Source organism: Formica exsecta, unplaced genomic scaffold, assembly GCF_003651465.1.
Source record: "Formica exsecta isolate Colony F162 unplaced genomic scaffold, ASM365146v1 scaffold854, whole genome shotgun sequence".
Classification (NCBI taxonomy): domain Eukaryota; kingdom Metazoa; phylum Arthropoda; class Insecta; order Hymenoptera; family Formicidae; genus Formica; species Formica exsecta.
The window spans coordinates 16,097-41,148 of record NW_021853626.1 but is presented as its reverse complement, the minus strand read 5'-3'; the positions used below and the strand labels follow the sequence as shown (position 1 = coordinate 41,148).

Below are 25,052 nucleotides of genomic sequence, written 5' to 3'. Positions count from 1 at the left end.
CATAGGTATCCATTCAAGGGCACGGACTTATATAAGAGGAGGAGTCAAAAAAAAAGGTCCAGACAAAGGACATACGCAGCACGCAAAAACACGTCCGAACCCGACACGTTGTCAGTCGGAACCGGACTTATATATAAGGACAAGGCACATGAAGCTTAGAGATACTCTAGTAAAGCCCGTATAGCCCGTATCAGACTACGCATTGAAGATTGAGATTAAAGATTGAAGATTGAAATTTGACCCAATCAGAACAAAGAAATTTTAGTCCCTTTTGTTCTGATTAGTCAAATTCCAATCTTTAATTCTCAATCTTCAATTTTCAATGCGTAGTCTGGGTACCGATCATGTAACTTTTTCCTTGGGGCGGAAACGTAAAAAGTGAAAAATATTAGCATTGAAATCAATGGTAAAATTTTTCATTTTTCACTTTTCCGCCCTAGGAGAAAAGTTACATGATCGATATCCTGGGCTGTGTTCCGATTTCCCACTCGGGTGCACCCAGACACCCAGAGAGCGTTCAGATTCCTCCCAAGTGCTCTCGCCGGACTCTCAAGTGAGACGTTCAAATTGTCACTCTATTCACCCGGGGCTGTGTTCCGATTCTTCACCCGATGGGTGATATTAGTCGTTAATCGCAAGCAAATTGACCAACCACAGTCGATTATTCCTAGAATATTCTTGGAATAATAGACTGTGGTTGGTCAATTTGCTTGCAACTAACGACTAACGACTCATTGTAGACCGGGCTTTATAGTTTTCTACCATAGATATATAGATTGGATTGAACATTGCGAAATAGACAAACGCGCGTCTGCTGTAGAAAGAGAAGTACTATATAAGAGGCCTATGTTTGTCTCTTTTCCTAGCATCTCATTGGTGATTTTCACGCGTTATGGCCCTCGCACACTGGATGCGATGAGCGATGAGCGATGGGCGATATCCAATGAGAACTCTGGTTTTCCAAAAAAATAAAGCTCTCATTGGATATCGCCGATCGTTTATTGCTCATCGCGTCCAGTTTTTTTAAATACTCTGAATTTTATAAAATATAAGATATGTCTAGATTGAATTACTAATAAAGAAATGTACTATCGCTTATATTGATTATGCGATTAATTTTTTTTTCTTGCTACCATGGATGAAATTATATTGTAAAATGCTATCTCTATAGAAATAGGATTAAATGTTTCTCAAGTAGATTCGCGCAATCTAACTGTTTAATTTTTGGGCGGTGGGCATGGTGGGGATAGAGTTGGCGCCTCTCTGATAATCTAGGACTCTAATGGCTGTCAATTTTCTTGTTCGTAGTGTCTTGTAATTATAATATGAGCGAAACTAGTTTGGCGAGATTCGTATTTTCGAAATGTAGAGAAGATATATATAAAGAGAGAGAGGTTTTTGCAAGGAGACAAATTTGCGAATGAATTGGGAATGACCGATTATATGCGAATGAAACATAATGGAAATGTCTTTTTAAACGATCATATATTATCGCAAATTATTTAATAAAAATGGAATGCAATGAAGAAGACTGGTCTGTGGAATGTTCCGATGATGAAAAATACGAAGTGGACGTGAAGGTAAGATAACCAAAATTTACAATATATGTAAATTTTGAAATAATCACTACTTATCTTGATATCTTATAATATTTAAGTAATAAAAATCTCAAGTATAATTCTTAAATAAAAAAAATATATATGTATATATAAATATTCTGTTTTATTACAACTTTTATTTATTACTTATGCACTAATTGAACTTATTATGTTAAGTTATAAGCTAATGATTACTTTTCGATATAGTCTTTGAGAAGATTGATATAGTTAGCATGCGTTTGAAGATCTCCTCTTGGTAAAAATCCTGCTCTTCATGTTTAAACTATTCTTAAATAGCATTTCTTGTACCACTGCATTATCTGGAAATCATTTTCCTCCAAGATGTTTTTTCAGTGATTCAAACAAATGAAAATTATAAGGAGTCAGATCCAGGCTCTAGAGAAGATGCTTTATAATGTTCTAATCAAATGATTACAAAAATTCCTGAGTTTGATATGCAGAGTGAGATCTGACATTATCATGAAGAAAATTCACAAGAAAAAGACCTGGGCTTCTCTAGAGAGAAACTCAAGCCTCTTTCTTCTAATTGTCTCCTTCATAATATAGGAGTATAAAATGCTATTCAAGAGTGATTAAAACATTTAAAAGCTTTTATCAAGAGAAAATCTTCAACTCATGCCAAGGTGGGATGAGTGCATCAATCTTTTCAAAAGAGATTATATTGAAAAGTAATCATTAGCTTATATTTTAATACAATAAATCCAATTTGTACATAAGTTGTAAATAAGAGTCGTAATAAAACCTTACTTTTTGATTCATCTTACCATATTTGATCATATGTGTCATATTGTAAATGTCTAAGTTTATATTTCACATTATGCTGTTAATTTTGTATAAACATCTTTGTTCTTTTTTATTTGTGTAGCATGAATGGAATATAAAAGCTGAAGACATAGTCTCATTGATTGAAGGTTTAGAAGCTAACAATCGCGTTTTAGAACTTGAATGGAAGTGTCCTGGTAGACGAGGACCATCCCCTATTCCCTCAAACAATCGACAACAGGATCATGGATCTCAGGAATACAAGTAACTTTGTAGTAAAAATTTTTGATTGTCTTAATTGAAATAAGAGAAGAGGTTTTTGGGCTAAATGAAAGCCTGGTACAGTAAACAGTGCGCAAGTTGATTGTTGTTGTTTATGTTCTCTCTTTATTCAAATATGTACGTCTCGGTCCTGGATTTGGACCATCTTCAGCATCTATTAAATTACAGATCAGATATAATTTAAAATGTAAACCTATGTAATAAATAATTTACAACTAATTACGAATAACTTTAGAAAAACATTAAAAAGTATGGGATATAAAAAAACTTGTTGTTATTTAAATTAATGCGCCGCGTGTTTTAAAGAATATGTTGCTATCGACATGAAAATATGATAATATGATGGATGAGATGGATCAATTTTCGCTAATATACTGTTAAATTGTTAAAAGGAGCACGTATTCATATGCGGGAATGTTTTATGCTCATCACGTTTAAAGACAAGTGTGCCTCTTTTTAGTTCAGCCGCAAGGGGAGTATGTGCCCAGCTTAGGTGACAAGAGCACATAGTGCTTGTCAGAACTTTTGAAATTTACTCTTTTAGATCGTCAGTATCAAGTGTGTTGTAATTATAATTATGGAAGATAAAGTAGGAGGCAACTTACTTCAATTAACCGAGACGGGCATTGCAACATTACGAAAATAGAGACGCAACTGATGGATGTTTTAAAAATTACATGATGTGTATTGTGTGACATTGTGGTTTGTTCGACTTGTATAAATAAATACGTGTATATAACATGCGTGATATTAACGTTGAGGTGTAAGTTTAGCGCGCCATATTTTAAATTTTTGTCAGAAATTTTGTACTTCTCTTATTTTTATTCATTAGAGCTTCTAATTTCAAATAGTGTATCTTAATTGTTTTTTATATTGACAATATTTTTTTATTTTTATAGAACCGAAGAAAAGTCCGACTTTGACTTTATGGATGAAATGTCATCGCCAAGACTACCCGTCCGTAGAGTCGGTGAGAGTACTCCAAAAGGTAGCGCCAAGAAGAAAACTGCCAGTTTCAATGGAGTATTATCGACAATGTTGAGACACCGTAGATTGGAGCAACAAGAAATCAATTCCAGTCCGAAAAAAAGTGAATCTCCTGGATTAAAACCGCATCCTTCCACTTAAAAACACAAAGTTTGTCTGTTTTATGAAGTGATTCATGTGTGGTAAATCAAAAGCTACAAAACACACAAGATTGTAATGTTGAAATAAGATTACTATAAAGACAGATATTATTCTGTGTACTATCAAAAATAGTTTTTATTAGAAAATATGTGTTAAAGAATAAGATATTACATCTACTTGTGGGTATCATTAGTCATCCTCAATGAGGATATTCATGTTAAGTTTCTACAGCTATAAAAATTATGATATATTTCTATACAAATTGTCTTTATAATAGTAAGAGGTGTAAATAGATATTCATTGATGTATTTACAATATTTTTTCTTGATGCTATAAACATAATGTACAAACATGTACAAATTTTACATACATATTGTGTATATGCAAAATTTGATGTGTGAACAAAAATAAAAAAATATATATTTTACAAATATACACAGGGTGTCCCAGGATTTATCTGACAAGTGCAAGAGCATATTCTACAAATGGAAATAGGAAAATAATATTATATGAAGTTTAGCTATAAAAATGCTTTATTACAAAGTTATAAGCAAATATTGAAACGGAATATGAAAGGTAACCACGGATTTTCCATTGTGCAGAAGTAAAAAATCGAATGTGTTTATTTTATCTTTGTTTATTCATATCATGTTTACTTTACAATATTTAGTACTATATCTTTAAAAGATTTAGTATAATTGTTACTTTTGCATCAATAGCTATTAGATTTTAACCGTTGTATTTTGAAGAAAAAATTGATATGCTGGATTTGCTGTTCACTGTAACATAACATTATTATCATATATATATTTTCTTATCTGTGAAGTACAATGTTAAGTAAAATATTCGACGTTATTCAGTTTTTAAAAGATAATGTGTGAAATATCCATAATATCTTTATTTTATTGTATGTATTTAGGAATATGTATATATGATAAAAGATTATACAACGTATATATACTGTAATGAAATATATGAGATAGAGAGAGAAATTGCATAAAATATAATATAGGCTGCTTAAATATTTAATGTACTAATTTTTTTATATCAAGTTACAATGAATTTTGCGGAAACAAATGAAATAGTAAAAATCGAAATACATTCCGCAACATTTGCAAATTGTGCATGTTTCAAATCGATTAACATATTGCATTCGTATCATTTCCCGTTTCAACATATCTGGCCCAGTCAGGAAAATCCTGAATTCCGTAAACGAAAACGCCCCATGTCGGGAAGAAGATAACTTCTACTATCAAACTGTAGATCGCAGGTGCGCAACCTCCGGAGATTAACATATTGGTCGGGATATGTCCAGCAATGGTTATGATCGCGTTCGGTGGTGTTCCGACCGGCAGACGGAATGAGAACGAACACATCAACGTGGCTGGTATCATCAAATACATAGGATGGATTTCCATCGCTACGCACTAGCGGACAGAAGGAAATATCCAATAAGCAAAATGATCCCAATATACCAGCAGATTGGCAACAGATTTATTCAAAAATTGCTGACAAATTGGCATCAATACTATGTCTGTAGTGAGCTTGTAGTATAATCTGCCAGCAGAGCCTGCTCACAGAACTTGATAGCAGTCTTTGCTATAGTTCTGTTGACAATCTGTTAGACATAATCGAAATTAACAGACTCTGTATTAAATTTATAGCCTTTTTGCTGGCAAACATTTTGCTTGGCAACAGATATTAATCTGTTCAAACAGACTTGGCTGATTGGGTAATTTCATTTTCCCAGCAAGCAAAATGATGCAAACTTTGCGCAAAGTTTGCATCAAACCCGAGCATGCCTTTACAGCAAAATTGTGACAAGTGACGATAAATTTTGCCGTCAATTTGCTTCAAACTTTTTGACAAACCAAAACAAGACAAATGTTTGCTACACAATTGTTGTCAAAATTAAAGCACACCTTGTCGCAAAGCTTTGGCAAAACCTTTGATTTTAACATTCTTGGCTATCTGGGTTATGGTTTAAGATATCTTGTTAGATCCCATACAGCACCGAAAGATTGCAGAAATGTTGCATAGACCTTGCATTGAAACATTGTAATATTGCATAGAAGTTGCGAAATGTTTCTGCAATGTTACTGCAAGCTTGCAGCAACGTTGAAATGTCCGCCCTTAGAAATATTACAATGTAAGATTACAGTAATGTTACGGTGCAATGTATTTGTTTAAATTTTTCTATATATTTTATATTAATATATGTTATTAATATTATATATTTATATGTTATTAATACAAACGTCAGCAAATGACGTCCCGTGAATGTGACATATCAATTATTGATGTCATTTTCGAGTCTTATGAGACCTAATTTAGGATGTCTAACTGGTCATTTTGTGACCAAAATTTAACATTTTTTGTCTCAATAAAACAAAGATATATTACATACATTGTATATCTCATTTATTATCTTTTAAGCAAAACGTGCAATGTAAATTAATGAAACATTTAAATGCCCGTTATTCCATTTAAATTATGACGACAGATCCTGCTCGATTTCTGCCACTAATCTGACATCAAACTGCATTGCGCAGATCCTGCTCGGTTTCTGCCGCCAATCTGGCATTTAACTGCGTCGCGCAGATTATGCTCGATTTCTGCCGTCAATTTGCTGTCAGCTTATGTCGACAGGTTCTGCCGACAGAACACAAGCTTAATGCGGACGCAGTTGATGCCAATCTGCTCCAATATTCTGCTTGAATCTGCTCGCAAACTGTTGGCAGACTGCTAACATTTTGCTTACTGGGCAATCAATTCAATATCTAAATTCCCTATGTTGGGATTGTATCAGATAAATTAAAGTGATAAAAATAGTTATATCTTTAATCTTACTAGCCGCTCTTTGCAAGCTTTATATAATCATCATGACTGAAACTTAAATACGAGATATATAATGCAACGGGCGTCGTATAGCGGTAAACGAACGAACTAGCGGTTACTGAAAACTGTTTTTATAATGCTTTTGGAATGTTGTTGTAACATTCTCATGAAATATTACAATTACATGTTCCAATAATGTCTCAACAATATTACATTGCAACTTGCAAGATTGTAACATTACTGCAATGTAATTGCAATGTTCTGTGCTGTATGGGTTGTTACAAATATGCAAAACGCTTCAAATTTAATAGATAAACTTTGAGAACATATAAAGACATCCAAGCAGGGATGGATGGTGACTTTTCGGGGGCTAATATTATTTCAGGGGCCTTTTTTCCGGGCAGAATAGAAAATTACAATGACGTCAAAAAACGACGAAAAAATTATTATAAAAACTAACTTTTCTATCATAATTTATCGTTTTCTCGTTATTATTATTATAATTTTTTGTTCTATCTAAATAACAGTTTATGATAATATTTAAACATTAATAAATATACAATTCGAATAAAATATATTCATAATAAATGATATTCATGAAAACTATAAACGGTTTACAGAAACATTAACGTTTTACAGAAACAAATTAAATTAATAAAAATAACTGACATAGATATAAAACAAAACATAAATGTAAAAAACAAAAGCATTTGAGAACAAAAGTTTTTAAATTTTTATTTTTTTATTTTTTTTACATTTCACGTTTATATATTCTTTTATGGCTTCGTCATAAGTAACAGATCTTGTGATGTCACTTTCTATTGAAAGAATTAATAAATAATTTTATCTCTCATTTTAGATCTGTACTTATTTTTTATAAAAGATAATTTAGAGAAACCTCTTTCTGCTTCACAACTTGTTATTGGGAGTATTAAATAAGACGCGGATAACCCATCTGATTATGACTATACAGAATAATACGTATCTCTAGTCTGATACTATATGGTTCTCGTAAGTGTCGATTCGGTAGTTGTTTGGAGGCCCCTTTCTCGTTGAGGGCCTGATGCTTAAGCATCGTAAGCTTCTATATAAATCCGCCCCTGCATCCAAGAGAGATAAGAAAAAAAGATTGTGAATTTACGCAATTATAATGAGTTTTTTCTCGTCTCTCTTGAATGTCTTTATATATTCTCAAAGTTTATCTATTAAAATCTGAAGTATCCTGCATATTAAAAAATTATTATCAAATTTTTGATTTTATATAGGAATGGAAACTATTAAACAATTTTCTGTTATCTAATTAACATCGCTATTTTATAATTAATTTACAAGTTTAAGAAATTGATAATGATTAAATAATTTAATTCATAAAAGTTAAAATTTTATTTATATAAATATCAAACTCTATTTTACATCTTAAGTAGACAATAAACAGATAATTTTAACTTTTTCGAACATTTATTTGTCCGAGTTCTGAATAATTAATTCAATATCTGAATTCCCTGTATTGGGATCGTATCAGACAAATTAAACTGATAAAAATAGTTATTATATAATACCTTTACTACCCACTCTTTGCAAGCTTTATATAATCATCATGACTAAAACTTAAATGTGGGATAGATAACGCTTTTTTGTAATGTTTTTGGAATGTTGCTGTAACATTTTCATGAAATATTACGATTACATGTTCCAGTAATGTCTCAACAATAATTTGAAACATTTTGCATATTAAAAAATTATTATCGAGTTTTTCGTTTGACATATATAGAAATGGAAACTATTAAACAATTTTCTGTTATCTAATTAACATCGCTATTTTATAAATAATTTACAAGTTTAAGAAATTGATAATGATTAAATAATTTAATTCATAAAAGTTAAAATTTTATTTATATAGATATCAAACTATTTTACATCTTAAGTAGACAATAAACAGATAATTTTAACTTTTTCGAACATTTATTTGTCCGAGTTCTGAATAATTAATTCAATATCTGAATTCCCTGTATTGGGATCGTATCAGACAAATTAAACTGATAAAAATAGTTATTATATAATACCTTTACTACCCACTCTTTGCAAGCTTTATATAATCATCATGACTAAAACTTAAATGTGGGATAGATAACGCTTTTTTGTAATGTTTTTGGAATGTTGCTGTAACATTTTCATGAAATATTACGATTACATGTTCCAGTAATGTCTCAACAATATTACATTGCAACTTGCAAAATTAACATTACTGCAATGTAATTGCAATGTTCTGTGCTGTATGGGATTGTTTCCAAAATATATTTTTATACAGATTATAAAATATCAATATGTGCGCGGAAAAAATATAAATATAATAAAATATATATTACTTTTGTAAATAATGACGAAAAATAAAATGGAGTGTGCTATAAGCGAAAGCAAAAAATATTTTAATATACCAGATGTTTCAGATCACCCGTGCCAGTTTTTCTAAAAAATGTGACATTACAGGAAGTTACAAAAAAATTTTTTATTACTAATGGGCATCCAAAATAATCATTATTGATGATGGTTAGGCAGTCAGATTATTTTCACAGTTACATTTACTTCCGGTTTGTTTCGAAAAATGGAACCAGGTTGAGAAAAACGCACGAGTGGTTTGAAATACTCGATATAATAATAATATTTAAAGAAAAAGGAAGATATATAGAGAGAAAAAATCAGAAAATTTTTAAACTAATTTTAGAATATTAAAAAATTCAATTTTATAAAAAGAGACTATCTATTTTTATACTACATAAAAAACAAAAATAATTAATAATTGTTTAATATTGATGTGAGCAATTCAAAGCAAGAAATTTAATTGTAATTAATTATGTTTTTTTGAGAGAATAAAATAAAATAAATATAATTTTATATTTTATATAAATAATGTGTGTTTTATATAATATTATATACACATAAATACATAAGCATATAAATCCGAAAAAACGTTCTCTTACCATTTGAGCTATCACCGGTAGAGTGATATTTGCGATGCCCACATTCGAGGTGAATTCCGTTAAAGTACCTTCGAAGAAGCACACCAAAGCAAGTATTACGACGGGTGGTAAGTACCGAAGCGGTAGCAGAGCTTCGCCAACTCGTTTTGCCATGCAGGATGCGACGCTTCCGCGTGAAATCGCGAAACCACCGCCCAATAGGAACATTAAACTCCATGGCATCTTGGTTTCGATTACCTTCCACGTTATCAAACCTTCCGACGATCTTTTCGGTCTTTTAGCGGCTGCGACATGCATATAATCACAAATGTAAAGTGCGAACAAAGCCAAATACCGCCCTGGGAAATTTTATGTAAATTCTATAGATTTTTTTAGAAACAAATAAAGGGACTTTCCTAGCAAAAAACACACGTACACACAATGTCACATGCTTGGCTACCAAATAAAAAAAATTTTGGAACTTCAAAAATTCTCTATATTTGACAGCCAATTGCGTGACATTGTGTCTATCCTTTTGTTTGTTGCTGGAAAAAGCTCCCAAAATTAATAGATTTTAACATATATTTTTTTTTCTTTCTCCATTCGAATCTATTATTTTAAAACAACTTAAAATACAATATTTTACAGAGAGATCATGATTCTATGATCTCTTTAGAATTATTATTATATTGAAGAATATATTGGATGCTGATAATGAGATTTCTATAACTTCTTACGATCTTGACTGTAGCTGTAGATGAAGCTGGGGTCTTTCGGGATGAAGAACATTAGGATAGAGGCGAATATCACTGGCACTGAGTCTCTGAGGTCTCTGCGCATTATATTTTTCACGATATTGTGTATGTACATGTCACTATTGTTTCACGAAATAACTAGAATACTAACATATCAGTGATCAGTTCGGACCATCCGACGACGAAGCCGGGTTTGCGGAATATCCAAAGAAATACGCACATAAAGAACAACGTAGCCACTCCGTATTCGTGAAAAGTTACAGGCCCCAAATTCTTATATCTCTGCTGTATAACCTGGGAGTATATTATCATTTGTCAAAATCAGCTTTCAGCATGAATTTGAAATTGCATTTCACAATTTTGATATGTCGTGTTACATTCCATTAAAAGTATGTAAAAGTAATTTTATTAATAAAAGCTATTGGGTATAATTTATTTCTTTCGCAATTGGATCATTATTCCCTCTATTTTTTGTGTTAAAATTATATTATATGAATAATTAAGAAAAAAATACACCGAAACTTAAATGTATACACCCGAGAAAAAAGTCCATTGTATATGTATAATCAAATATAAATATATTTATATATTATTATAAAATATGTCTATATGTTTCTTTTCTCTTATAAAATCTCTAGTAAATAAATCAGTCCGTATGCATAAGAAAACATAAAAGAATAATGGAAAAATAATTAGAAAAACAATTTTTTCGTTTTTTAGAAAAAGTGGAAGGACCCCGCACGAGTCTTATGGAAAAATATCTTTCTGCGGATTTGGCTAATTTTTGGATATATTACGTAGTTCTCGTCATTCTGAACAAATGTCTCACTGGGCATAACTTGATCCTATATGAGCCGTTTCCGCGCTACAAGCCTTGGAAAGTCCAGATTTAACATGTAAAGGTATAAGCTTTTCAACTCGATATATGTGACCCTCGGTCGAATGTGTGTATGTGTGTGTGTGTGTGTGTGTGTGTGTGCGCGCGCGCGCGCGTGTACGTGTCGTGTGCACGTGTGTGTGTGTACGTATGTGTAGAATTGCGTAGGTTTATGTATGCAAAAAATATATAATGTATGTTTTGTCATGCATAATATTTTTATATATGTCGGATGTTGCACATAATCTGTGCCAAGTACTCTTGAGGATATGAACATGTCTACCATATATATTCATACATATCATATTAGATAATGTCATATATCATGTACGTATGAAAAAAACTACTATATGCACATCAAGTAACGCGGTGGCGTCGCTACGCCAAGTACATACAAAAAAGGACTTACTGGATTGTTAACAGTTTTGCCTATGTACAGGGGCGGCGACGCTACCAAGTAGATAGTTGTTTTAATAATCCAGATATTTGGTCTAATAAAAATATCATTGAATGAACTATGTATGTTTGTGGCGGCCCGTGACGTAGACTTTAATTGAAGCAACAGCATTTTTTTCCGTGTACTCTTTTGCGCACTCCTTGATCTGCAATATTTTATTGCAATGTCCCCGGCTTGTCGTGTTTGTCTTTCACTCTCATTTCCCACTATTTCTAATCTATTTTCTAATTGCTCCGGTAACATGTTCCTTAAAATCTTAAAAATAAATATACGCACATTATGGTATATAGCCTCTGTCATGGGCATAAACTGCAGCGCTTGCAGCATACGCTCCACTTTGGTATGTCTATCACATTGCAACATGATTCTCACGGCCCAGTTTTATGCTTTTTGCAATTTATGATAGTTGTTTTAATAATCCAGATATTTGGTCTAATAAAAATATCATTGAATGAACTATGTATGTTTGTGGCGGCCCGTGACGTAGACTTTAATTGAAGCAACAGCATTTTTTTTCCGTGTACTCTTTTGCGCACTCCTTGATCTGCGATATTTTATTGCAATGCCCCCGGCTTGTCGTGTTTGTCTTTCACTCTCATTTCCCACTATTTCTAATCTATTTTCTAATTGCTCCGGTAACATGTTCCTTAAAATCTTAAAAATAAATATACGCACATTATGGTATATAGCCTCTGTCATGGGCATAAACTGCAGCGCTTGCAGCATACGCTCCACTTTGGTATGTCTATCACATTGCAACATGATTCTCACGGCCCAGTTTTATGCTTTTTGCAATTTATTCAGCTGTGTTTCTCCCATATCAATTAACAGCGTCGCACAATACTCAAAGTGAGGCGCTATGATTGTCTTATATACAATACATCTAGTGTATGTCGATATGTAATTACTAATAAACTATTTTATTTAAAAAAAACTCGTTTTTTCCCTATTTTTTTTAGCATATAATCACAGTGGCCCTTAAATCGTAGTCTATCGTATAATTATGTCTAGGTATTTCATTATTTCCACACGTTCTATTTCAGTTTCATCCAAACATTTCAATGTAATATTATTTCGCAGTTCTTTTCTTATACTTTTGACTAGGTATCATATATTTCGTTTTCCCTGCATTTATTTTTAACTTATTTATATTCATCCACTTTTCTATTATAATAAATGCCATATTCATTTTGCTCTTTAATCCCGCGCTGCTTTCTCCAGTTACATATATTAACTTATCATCTGCAAACATTTTTATACTACATCCTTCTGGACAGATATTGATTACATCATTTATATATGTATACTATAAATAACAAAGGTCTTAATATAGATCCTTGTGGTACTCCATATTCTGTGGTCATTAATTTAGACTATTTATTGTTAAATTGAACCTGCTGTGTTCTATTATTTAAATATGATCTTAACCATTCTAAAACCATTCCTCTAATTCCATATTGATATAATTTCTCTAATAATCTTTCTCTATCTATTGTATCAAAAGCTCGCTTAAGATCCATGAAAATTACCCCTACCATTTTTGCCTCACTAACTATCAATTTCCATTCATCAATGACTGTTTAAATCGCTGTTTCACACGAATACTGTTTTCTAAAGCCCGACTGATGTTCTGTTATAATACAATTATCTTCCAAATACGTTTCAATTTGCTTTTTAACTACTAATTCTAACACTTTTTCAAATATTGGTAACATATTTATAGGCCTAAATTCACTTGCTTTTCTAGCTTTCTCTACTTTTGGAATCGGTATTATTGTAGACGTTTTCCAACCTTTTGGACAGCAACCTTCCTTCAAAGAATTATTTATTATATCAACAAATTCCTCTTTTATTACGCAAAATACTGCCTTTAATATATCGCTAGTTATTCCCTCCTCTGTACCACCATTCCCCTAATTCCATATTGATATAATTTCTCTAATAATCTTTCTCTATCTATTGTTTCAAAGGCTCGCTTAAGATCCATGAAAATTACCCCTACCATTTTTGCCTCACTAACTATCAATTTCCATTCATCAATGACTGTTTGAATCGCTGTTTCACACGAATACTGTTTTCTAAAGCCCGAATGATGCTCTGTTATAATACAAATTAATATATTATAATATAAATTAAATTTATCTGCTATATTGCATCCTTCAGTGCTGTCTAATTTCTTGTTACCTCCTGGTTCGCGTCTAATTATTTCTTTCAGTGTTTTCCACATATATGTAGGATTTTCTTTATTAAGATCTATCATATTTTCATAATGTTCTTTTTTCTTTGTCCTAATTAACTTAACTACTGCATTTCTTTTAATTTTAAATTGCAACCAATTTTGTTCTATGTCAGCATACAATGTCTTCCTATATGCCTCATTCCTTTTAGCCACTGCTTCTCTTATTCCATCCGAAAACCACTTTTTCCCTTCCCATATTTTCGGAATTCTAAAATTTTTCCTAGGTGCTGTAGCGTCCAACGCATCTACTGTACTGTCAACAAATTTCTTCGCTCTCACACTGACATCCATATCTTGATTTTTCTCTAATTTATTTTCCACTAATTTAATAAATTCATCTACTTTAAACTCTCTATAATTTCTAACACAAAGTTCTATTTATTATCAATTTTACTCGCATTCAGTTCAACTTTTAACCACGCATGTCCGTTATTTTAGGTTCATGCATCACCTATATTTCTATTTTATTATTAGCAAAAATTAAATCTACGATTGTCTTACTATCTTTCGTAATTCTCGTCGATTTATTTACATATTGTTTCATGCCTAAGCTCAACATTGTCGTTTGCAGTTTCCTTGTATAAAACGAATCTAACATAATATCTATATTAAAATCTCATATTACTATACATTCTCCCCATATTATTAACTCTTCTATTATATCCTCCTGAAATCTCACGAAATCACCATGCGATGCACTCGGTGAATGATATATTATCATTATTATTCCTCTATACAATTTTTCTTTCACCTCAATCGTAGCACACCAACAATTCGATTCTAATTTTTTTTACTAATACTATCCCATATTTAACATCATCCCTCACATATAAAACAATTCCTTCTCTATTTCTATTTTCAGCATCACATCTAATCATGCTATAACCCGGTACGTTCACTTTACTGTCTTCAATTTCAACAGTCAATCTGGTCTCTGATAACGCTATGAATGCAGGGTTCATTTTTTTCATAATCTGATGCTGTATCTCGTCTTTATGCGCCATCAAACTTTGCGCATTTGTACGTATACAATAATACTGTAGTATTATTTCCGCTTCCTTCTATAGTTGCTATTTAGCATCCTCCCAGTCGGCTCTCCTTTTCTCCTCCTGTATCGCCCTTTTAAATGTTGGACATTTCGGGCTAAGGGCGTCGTGTTCATCACTTATCTTCAGGTTATACGTTCGAATTTTAAACATACAATTTACACATTTTTTCTATGTCGCCGTACATTCAATCGCTTTATGATTTCCTGTACATTTGTGGCATGTTTCGTTTCGCGTATAATTTTTTGCAATATGATAATATCCCTAGCATTTAAAACATCTTTTAACATTAATGTGATTGGATATAGGATTCATTTTCTCCATCTTACATTTAGTTTTTCTTTTTTTAACATTAATTCATGCGTTTCTTCATCTACTTCAATTATTATGAAACCTTCTTCTTTTTCTCTTCTCCTATGTTGATTATTATCATTTCTCCTTTGTTTAACTATTCTCTTCACTATTCGCATTTGTAATCCATCATTTACTGCATCAATTCCATTTTGTTTCTGGATTGTAGTTATTAAGTCATCATCATCCAACCTCATTTCTTCTTCGCTGACATTGAAAATTTTTATTTTGGGCTTCATCTGCGGTGATTCCATAACTTTGAAATTTTCTCCCAATTTGTCCTGCATTGTGACTTTTAACTTTTTCATTTCTTCTCCAGTTTCACAACCCATGATCACTGTTCCCTTGCTTCCTTTTTTTAACTTCATTATTCCCATCGCCATGTTTTTGATATCTACCTTTTCTTTTTTCAATTTTTTTTGTAACTTCACTCTCTTGTTGAATCTTAGGTTTGATAATTATAACAATCTCTTTCTTTTTCTCTTTAATCGCTTCATTGTAGCTCCTTTATATTCCTCCTGTTGGCCCACATATTCCTTTCTGTATTATTCTTCTCAACTCTTCTAACTCCTGCTTAACATTTCCCAATTCTTCTCGAACTATTTCCTTAACTATCATTTTAATTTCCTTCTTACATGCTGTTTTATCTTTTATTTCTTTTACAATTTTTACCAGCCGATCTATTTTTACGTTAATAGTCGATGATCCACTCATTCCTGATATTCTATTTCCACTGCTTGGCGTCATAAACGAACCTATAGTTGCTGTAGATCCTAGTCTGTCCCTGCTGCCCCCGGCCAATGCCGATGCCTTCTTCACATCTGTTTCATCTTCAATTATAAATCTATCAAATGGCCTAGTACATGACACCAATTCCTGGTTTTTATAAATCTTATGCTTGCTTACACATCTAGGATGGTAAAACAGCTTAGCACGATTTTCCTGATAACAAGACTTACATGTCACCACCTGATTTTTTATTGTCTTCTTACATGCCGAGCATCGATACTCGGCATATTCATCGTCCATGCCGATAATTATCGGCCGAAACCGCTAATATCAGCATAAGCGATCAGTCACCTCTGTTCCATTTTCACACATCAGCACTTTTGTGTCCACCTTTAATGTCTACCTGTCGTGTGAGACTTTGGTGTTCCAAACAGGAAACGCACTTCTTACGCCCACGAATCAGCATATCCCGGCTAGATAACACTCATGGCTAATGCCGGTCTATACTGCTATGACTTGAACAACTTTCTATCACTCCCCCTAACTATTAAACCGTTTAAAAGTTATTACTTTGCGGAGCGATGTTTGACACATCTTTTCCACTGCAGAGAGAGAGAGAGAGAGAGAGGGACAGAGAGAGGGAGAGGGAGGGAGAAAGAGGGAGAGAGAGGGGGGAGAGAGAGGGTGGGGGGAGATTGTTCTTTAGTAGCTTCCTCAGCTATTTGTAATACGGATCTAGTTTACATTAATTACAATATACTCCTTCAACAATTGCCTAAACAGCTCAATTTTTTTACATCATTTTATCTTAGCTGGTAAGGCATTATACACTTTTACTCCTTCGTACAATATACTCTTTTTATGTACTCGTAGTTCATAGTTCTACGAAATTGTATTGCAATGTCCTCAACTAACAGCGTTGCACAATCAAAGATAGGGAGAGAGAGATATATTGATTTGTCTGATTTTTACTAGCTTTCTCAACTATTTGCAATACAAATCTTCAAGCCGAGCAGTTATCCAGTCTCCGATAGTGCTATGCATGATTCATTATCTTCATATCTGATGCTGTATCCTCTTCCTTCTGTAGTTGTTACTTAGTATCCTCCCAGCCGGCTCTTCTCTTTTCAGCCTGTATCACTTTCTTAAATGTCGGACATTCCGAATCAAGGGCGTCATGATCATCACTTATTTTCAAATTGTATGTTTAAATCTTAAACACACAATTTACACATCTTTTCTTTGTCGCCGTGCATTCAACCGCTTTATGATTTCCTGCAGATTTGTGGCATGTTTCATTTTGTATACAATTCTTTGCAATATGATAATAACCCCATCATTTAAAACATCTTTTAATATTAATGTGATTAAATACCAGACACTTTCTCCATCCTACATTTAGTTTTCCTTTGCTCAACATTATTACATGAGTTTTTTCATCTGCTCCAATTATTACAGAACCTTTTTCTTTACTTTTTTTTCCGGATTGACTTTTAATTATTTTTTTCGCTATTCGCATATGAATTCCTTCATTCTTCGCGTCAATCTTGTTCTGCTCTTTGATTGTAACTATTAAATCATTATCATTCAACTTCTTTCTTCTTCGCCAATATTGACAATTTTTATCTTAGGTTTCATCCGCGGTGACTCAGTAACTTTGAAATTTTTGCCCAGCTTGTACTGTAACCTTTAATTTTTCCATTTCTTCTCCAGTCTCACAACCCAGAATTATTGTTCTCTTCCTTCCTTTTTTTAGTTTCGTTACTCTCATAGCCATATTCTTGATGTCTATCTTTTCTTTTATCAATTTTTTAATAGCTTTACTCTCCTGTCGCATCTTAGATCTAACAATTATAATTTTTTTGTTCTTCTTTTTAACTGCGTCATTATAACTTCTTTGTGCTCCTTTTGACGGTCCTGAAGCTCCTTCCATTGTATTATTCTTCTCAATTCTCCCACTTCTTGTTTAATATTTTCCAATTCTTTTCGAACTAGTTTCTTAATCATCATCTTGACTTTCTTTTTACATGCTGTTTCATCTTTTATTCCCTTCACTATTCCTTTATCAATATTCATTGATCCACTTGCACCTGCTACTCTGCTTCCACTACTTGATGCCGTACTCCCTGTTGATCTTCCTGTCGATGTCAAGTTTTACTCATAGCTGCTTTTTTATCGCTATCGAGAGAGAGAGAGATAATAAATTTCTCAAATGATATCGATAATTACCGGTCGAAACCGCTAATATCAGCATAGGCGATCAGTCACCTTTATGTCCACTTTCACACTTTGTCCACCTTCAATGTCCACCTGTCGTACAAGACTTGAACGTCCCATACAAGAAATGTAGTTCTCACGCTTACAAATTAGCATATTCCGGTTAGATAACACTCATGGCTATTCCCAGTCTATGCAGCTATTACTTCAATAACAGGGAGAGAGAGGGAGGGAGAGAGAGAGAAGGAAGGGTGAGAGAGAGGGAGAGGAGAGGGAGGGGGAGAGAGAGAGGGAGGGGGAGAGAGTATGTGTATGTATGATGTATATGTATGATGTATATGTATACCCCACTACGCCGCATTGACATACTGCTAAATATGTAAACAAAGACGCGTGTTAGTATGCGGCGTACATAGCGCTATTGTATTGTGTATGGAATGTCTCATCTTGCTGTCATTTGTACAGTGAAAGCGAGTATGCGATAGCTTCGTGTGTTGTAGTATATACGGGGGGCTTCACTTTCGGAAGATATAACCTAACCCAAACCTATTTCTAATTTAAAACTAAATTTGGTTCGAGTTACGTTATATAACTCAAACCAAATTTTCGTTTTGAATCTAACTTTAACTTTAAATATCTCAAGAATTATAAAAGACCGCCAATTAAGTTATAAGGAAAAATTACTCAGGGTTATGTCCTTCACAATATATATCAAGGTCAAGGTCATCGGAGCTGCCTCCCCTATACTGCATAATTACCCATTTTTCGCAAATGTTACAATTAAATAAGGTTTATATCTCCAAAACTATGAGTGATAGGAACTTTTGCCACTCTTAAACTTTTGTTCTAAATGGTCCATTTATGAAGAATCCATGCTCAAATCTAGGCGCCACGGAAATCGTACTATCTCCGAAGCGGATATTAATTTCGTTAATATATTAATATACTAATATAAATTAAGAATAATTACAAAAAACAGTGATATCCCATTAAAAAAATTTTACAAAGATAAAAAAAATACGCCAAGTACATATCTAAAAAATAACCTATAAAAAGTTTTGGTAATTATTTACATTAACGGACACCTCGCCGATGACTTTGACCTTGACATATCAAGGACATGACTCTGAGTAACTTTTCCTTATAATTTAATCGACGGTCATTGTTTATTAAAGAGTTATAAACAAAAAAAATTGAGAAATTTGTCATTTTGTGGGAGATTTCTCCGGCCTCTTGATTTGACGATGGTTTCTGGTAGCACTTTTTACGCTGAACAAAAAATTATATAGGTTTTATAGAGCTAACTGTTCTGGTTTTCTGCAGAACCACACACCACCTACTTTAACACTATCCTATTTCTGATTTAAAACTATAATTTGGTTTGGGTTAGGTTATAGGGTGGACCTCGCTTCGCGTTGTAAAGTATATGCGTGGACACAATAGGTTCCGCCCCCTCTGTGGGGGGGCTCCACTTCCGGAAGATATGACCTAACCCAAACCTATTTCTGATTTAAAACTGAAATTTGGTTTGGGTTAGGTTATATCTTCCGGAAGTGGAGTCCCCCTGTAGGGGGGCGGAACCTGCGTCCATGCGTGTTAATGCTTCATAACTTTTGTTTGTAGAACAATTTTTTAATAAACAATGAGCGCCTAAAACTTTTTGTACGTTACTCAGGGTGATAACCTTGACAACATATGTCAAGGTCAAGGTCGTCGAAGCTGTCTTCCCTATACTGCATATAACCAATATACCAATTACTTCCTTTAGCACTGATACAAAAAGGCAAATTTCTCAAACTTTTTTTGTTTGTAACCTTTTAATAAACAATGACCGCCGATTAAGTTATAAGGAAAAATTACTCAAGGTCATGTCCTCAACAACATATGTCAAGATCAAAGTCATCGGCGAGGTGTCCGTTAATGTAAATAATTATTAAAGTTTTCCTCTACAAAAATAAAAAACCTCTAAAAAATAAAAAATAAAAACTAAATATGAAATCAATAGTTAATTAGCCAAGTACTTAGAAGCAATTCAGTTTGTGAGGATTTGTAATTTAAAATAGTATTTGTCATAAAATCAAACTTATATTTATAGAAATGTTATAGACCGATTTTCTCCATAAAATTAAAACATATTTTATTTTTATTAACAGAAACCTGATTTTAAAAATAAGTTCAATACAAATAAAAAAATATTAAAAAATTTTATTTATGAAAACTTGGCGCTGCTAAACTAAACAATATGCTAAAATTAATGTATTCTTTAATACATTCACATTGCTGTTATTGTGATATAACTAAATTAAAAAAATATCGCAGATACGAATGTAAAGCTCTTTAGAATAAAATCAATAATGTCGACATAAAATGGCAAAACAAGCCAAGCGCGGTATCAAGGGTGCATAAATATTTATTATAAAAGACAATTTCATTAAAATTTAAACTCGTGAGAGGCGGACGTTTCGGCCCTTTTTTGGCCATCTTCAGCGCATCGAATTAATAAAATTAAAATTAAATATAAGCGTATAATTGAGTCTTAGACGGTTAGGAAGCGCATAATTACAAAAATGATAAAACTGATGATAGATAGCGCAGATCTCTCACGTCATCACAGTAAAGGACAAAAAGTATTCTCCAAGGCACATCCATGTCGTTACGAGGATGAACAAATCCTCGATTTTTTGGTTGGAAATTAAATCCAAGAATATGGCGGTACGTTAATTTTAATTATGTCTGTAAAATAAGCGGAGCGGTTTATGTCGGAAAATGACGAGAGAGAAGGGCGTCGGAAATTACATTTTATTTGTGAAATTATACAATTATTTGTAAAACTTACCAATAAGAGAAGTAACGCACAAATCGACAATAAATAATCGAGATGTAAAATCGTAGAGAACTAGTCTCACCAACTATCGACGGAACAATGAGCATAAATTATCGTTAGACGAAAAAGGTGAGAATAAGAAGGTGATAAAAACAAACGTTGCCGATACAGATAAAAAACGCGCAAAATAACTAAATTTAAGAAGGTTGTCGTATAAATTTATTTGGTTGTGAAATTTAAAATATAATCATAAATAATATAAATGCCAAAGTAACATGAGATAGATGCATGTTCGCGCGAAAGTCAAAAAAAGGTTCGCTGGTAAGTATTTCTTTAACCACGCTTCCAAATTTCCGAATTATAGCAGGTAAGTGATCACTCAGTTTGATAATGACAATTCTATAATTTTTACCAAACATTATTTACAGTAATTTACAATGCTTTTGTTATAGGAAAGCGTAGCCTTCGCAAAAAGAATTACGGATCCTTCCTCAAGGCTCAACGACGACTTCGAGCGAGTTTTACAAAGGCTTTCTTCTCAATTAGAAGTGCAAATGACCGGGATTTCGCGTTCGAGCATTTTCAGAAACTGCCACGCGGTCCGAAATTCGCCCGTTCTTTATATGGCCCGTCTTTCCAGAAAGTTCTTGGCGGAAGTTTTTCGTCATCCGACGAGGATAATGCGCGAATTCGATCTTTCTGGAAAGAGGGGCGCGGATTCGGCGAATTGCGTGGGAGAGATACGGAGACGTGGCGCGTGTGGGCGGTAGAGATTGGCAGCCGCAATTTGGGGCGCCGATGGCCGATCGGAGAGTTTTCGCGCATCGCTATCGCGCTGGCGCGCGAATTTGCAGCGACAGCGTGCGTCAGCGGGTCAAACTATTTGGCGTTTCGTGCTTTTTACGAATTACATTCGCGGCATCTCCAACAATGCATCATAACTAATGAATTTAAAACGATTATCAAGTCCGGTAATATAACATATAAATATAGAGAAATAATACAAATAAATAAATTACGATATACAAACGTTGTCGGTAAAGATAAAAAAATTGTCAAGTATGGTAAAATTAAAATAATAAATAAAATACAACAAAATACAATATACAAACGTTGTCGATAAAGGTAAATAACAACGCAAACAGTTACATTTAAAAAAGTTGTGAAGTACGTAAAAATAAAAATATAAAATAATCTTATAAATTACAATGAAACATGAAATAAATATATAATAAGTAATGAATATAAAAGATGTCATGTATGGTAAAATAAAAAATAAATATAGAGATATAATATAAATAAAATAAAATAAATTACATACGAATAAAATAAATTACAATATGCGAATAAAATATAATACGACAAAAAATCAACTTTTGAAGAGTTTGTCGAGTACCGTCAAATACATCTCCGGAAGATATGCGGTGTCTATTTATAGATTTAAACTATCTTTTCGTCTTTTTATGTCTAGAACTTTGGAAATCAATCGCTTATGTAAATGTGGTTCGTTATCTAATATTTCTACTTTGTACCACTTGAAATCATGATTAAAAGTGATTCTGTGATCGGTTATAACAGAGTGACTGATCGTATTTCTACAGATATAATTTCTATGTTCCGCTATTCTAGTATGTAGTATTTTTGTCTGTCCAACGTAAGACGCATCACAATTATCTCAATTAATTTTATAGATAACGAGCCGATTATGGGCAGGAGTCTTTATATACTTTAATAAACTTATTCATTTTATTAAGAGTGCGGTATGAAAGTTTCACATTTAAGTCTTTAGTTATGTTTTTAAATTGTTCAGATATTAAAGGAATGTACCCAGTTAGCCAAGTTTATTGTAACAAATTTTGGCAAGTGCCTCCTACAAATTATTGTCAGCAAAAAGGCTACGGTACAAAAGTTGTTATTACCGATTAAGCTGGCAGATTGATAGCAAAACCCGAGCAAAGCTTGCTGACATAACCCGACAGCAAATTGGTGGCGGAAACCGAACAAAGCTTGCTGACATGACTGGCATCAGATTATCGGCACGAACTAAGCAAGATCTGGCGTGCGCAATCTAACGGCACATTGGCAGCAAAAAACAAGCAGAATATTACAAAGTATTACAAAATTCTATTATTTGAAATAATATAGTTCAATCGCTTACTGCTATGCGGCGTGTTATTCATTATCTATACTCGTATTCAAGTTTTTGTCATGACTAATAATATTGTAATATATCTATCTCTATCAGTTCAATTTTTGACACGATGCCTATACTGGATAATTCAAATATTGAACTGATTTTTGGAAAATCGGGCAAATAATTGTTCGATTTTTACTTATTCGGACAATCCCTGTCCAAAAAAATCTTTAATTTTATAAATTAAATTATTTAAATTTACCTATATGTTTTAACACATTAATATGTGTTATTATACATTAATACTGTAACTGATTTAATTTTTGTCGTCGAAAATTGCTGTAGATCTGCTGAGCATTTGGCGCAAATCTGTTGTCGGTCTGCGGTTAACAAACCTGCTCTCGATTTGTTGCGTCAATCTGTCGTCGCACTGTTAGTGACAGATCTGCTCTGGTGTTGTACCCAATTTGACATCAGGATGTGATTTCAACTTTTGGTTGCAGTTGGGGCGCATTCGAAGACACAGTAGGCCCTGAATTTGGCAGCCTCGTTCGACAGGGAATTGTTTGCTGTTTGTTAACAATCCGCAAGCAAATGGTTAGCTGGATAAGGTATGGTAAAATAAGAAACTTTCTCAGGTTCTTCTCTATGTTTATCGTTGTCAAAATTAGAGTTAATATTGTGAAAAAGAGTTTTAAGGCGTTCACGTAAGATACCGAAAACAAAATTAAGGATAATCATTATCCATCAAAATCCCAACGACTAATCCAAAGTTTTTTCGGTGGAACATGGGATGTGACAACCGAATCACTCTGTCAATTAAACCGATGACAGTGCCTCTCTTTTGACAAAGAGAGTGACTCGACATGAAATGTAAATATCTCCCTGAAAAGGTAGGTTTGTGGTACCAATCAAAAGTCAAATGATTATTGTTTAGAATCATGGTAATATCTAAAAAATTAAGTCTATTTTCCTCTCTAATCTCAATTGTGAATTATAAACGTGGGTGGAATATGTTAAAAATGTCTAGAGTATGATTGAGAAGGATAGAGGTGGCCGCCAATACAATGTCATTCACATATCTAACAAAAAATGGGGAAGTGAATTTCAAGGACTCGAGAGCTCTAGTTTCTAGATCTTGAAGGACTATGTCCACGATAATGGGAGACAATGGAGAATCCATAGGAATATCGAATGTTTGTTGGTAAATTACTCCATTAAAAGTGAAAAAAGTTGAATCTAATATCAGTCTGACAGCAGTAATGAATTGAAAGTATGATATATTACAATTAGTAGGGATGTAATTCCATCTAGCAGAGATAATACCAATCGCCATTTCAATAGAAATATTGGTGAACAAGGAAATGACGTCTAAGGAAATGAGAAGAAAATTATTGTTGATGTTTATATCAGAAAGTTCTTTCACCAGTTCTAAATTATTGTTGATGTGACTATGTGCAATGGGAAAGCTTTTAAGCATTATGCGATTATGATACCGCACTTGGCTCGTTTTGCCATTTTATGTTGACATTATTAAATTAAATATAATTCTAAATTAAATTTAGATCTAAATTAAATTTATTGTTTGTTGGTTTTAATATATACTTTAAAAGTTAGCAGCGTCAAGTTTTTTAATTAAAATTTTTTAATATTTTTTTATTTATATTAAACTTATTTTGAAAATCAGGTTTCTGTTAATAAAAATTAAATGCATTTTAATTTTATGGAGAGAATCTGTCTATAACATTTCTATAGATACAAATTTGATTTTATGACAAATACTATTTCAAATTACAAATCCTCACAAACTGAATGGCTTTTAAGTACTTGGCTATTT

The 25,052-nt window shown here is 32.8% G+C and overlaps 2 protein-coding genes across 2 annotated transcripts in view; one reads left to right on the top strand and one right to left on the bottom strand.

Moving 5' to 3' along the window:
- Positions 1-1,226: 1,226 nt before the first annotated feature.
- Positions 1,227-4,222, top strand: LOC115244748 (PAXIP1-associated glutamate-rich protein 1). Its single transcript, XM_029822671.1, has 3 exons — positions 1,227-1,580; positions 2,485-2,645; positions 3,563-4,222. Exons 1-3 carry the CDS (start codon positions 1,512-1,514, stop codon positions 3,789-3,791), a joined length of 459 nt encoding a protein of 152 aa, XP_029678531.1. The 5' UTR covers positions 1,227-1,511; the 3' UTR covers positions 3,792-4,222.
- Positions 4,223-4,227: 5 nt separating this feature from the next.
- The window catches only part of LOC115244744 (protein I'm not dead yet-like), a 28,984-nt gene continuing 8,159 nt past the window's right edge, over positions 4,228-25,052 (bottom strand). The window contains exons 6-10 of the mRNA XM_029822670.1: positions 10,493-10,635; positions 10,324-10,418; positions 9,608-9,891; positions 4,892-5,218; positions 4,228-4,570 (exon numbers count right to left, since the gene is read on the bottom strand). Of these exons, the coding sequence (XP_029678530.1) occupies positions 4,931-5,218; positions 9,608-9,891; positions 10,324-10,418; positions 10,493-10,635 (810 nt within the window). The 3' untranslated portion in view covers positions 4,228-4,570; positions 4,892-4,930. The remainder of the gene's footprint in view (positions 4,571-4,891; positions 5,219-9,607; positions 9,892-10,323; positions 10,419-10,492; positions 10,636-25,052) is intronic.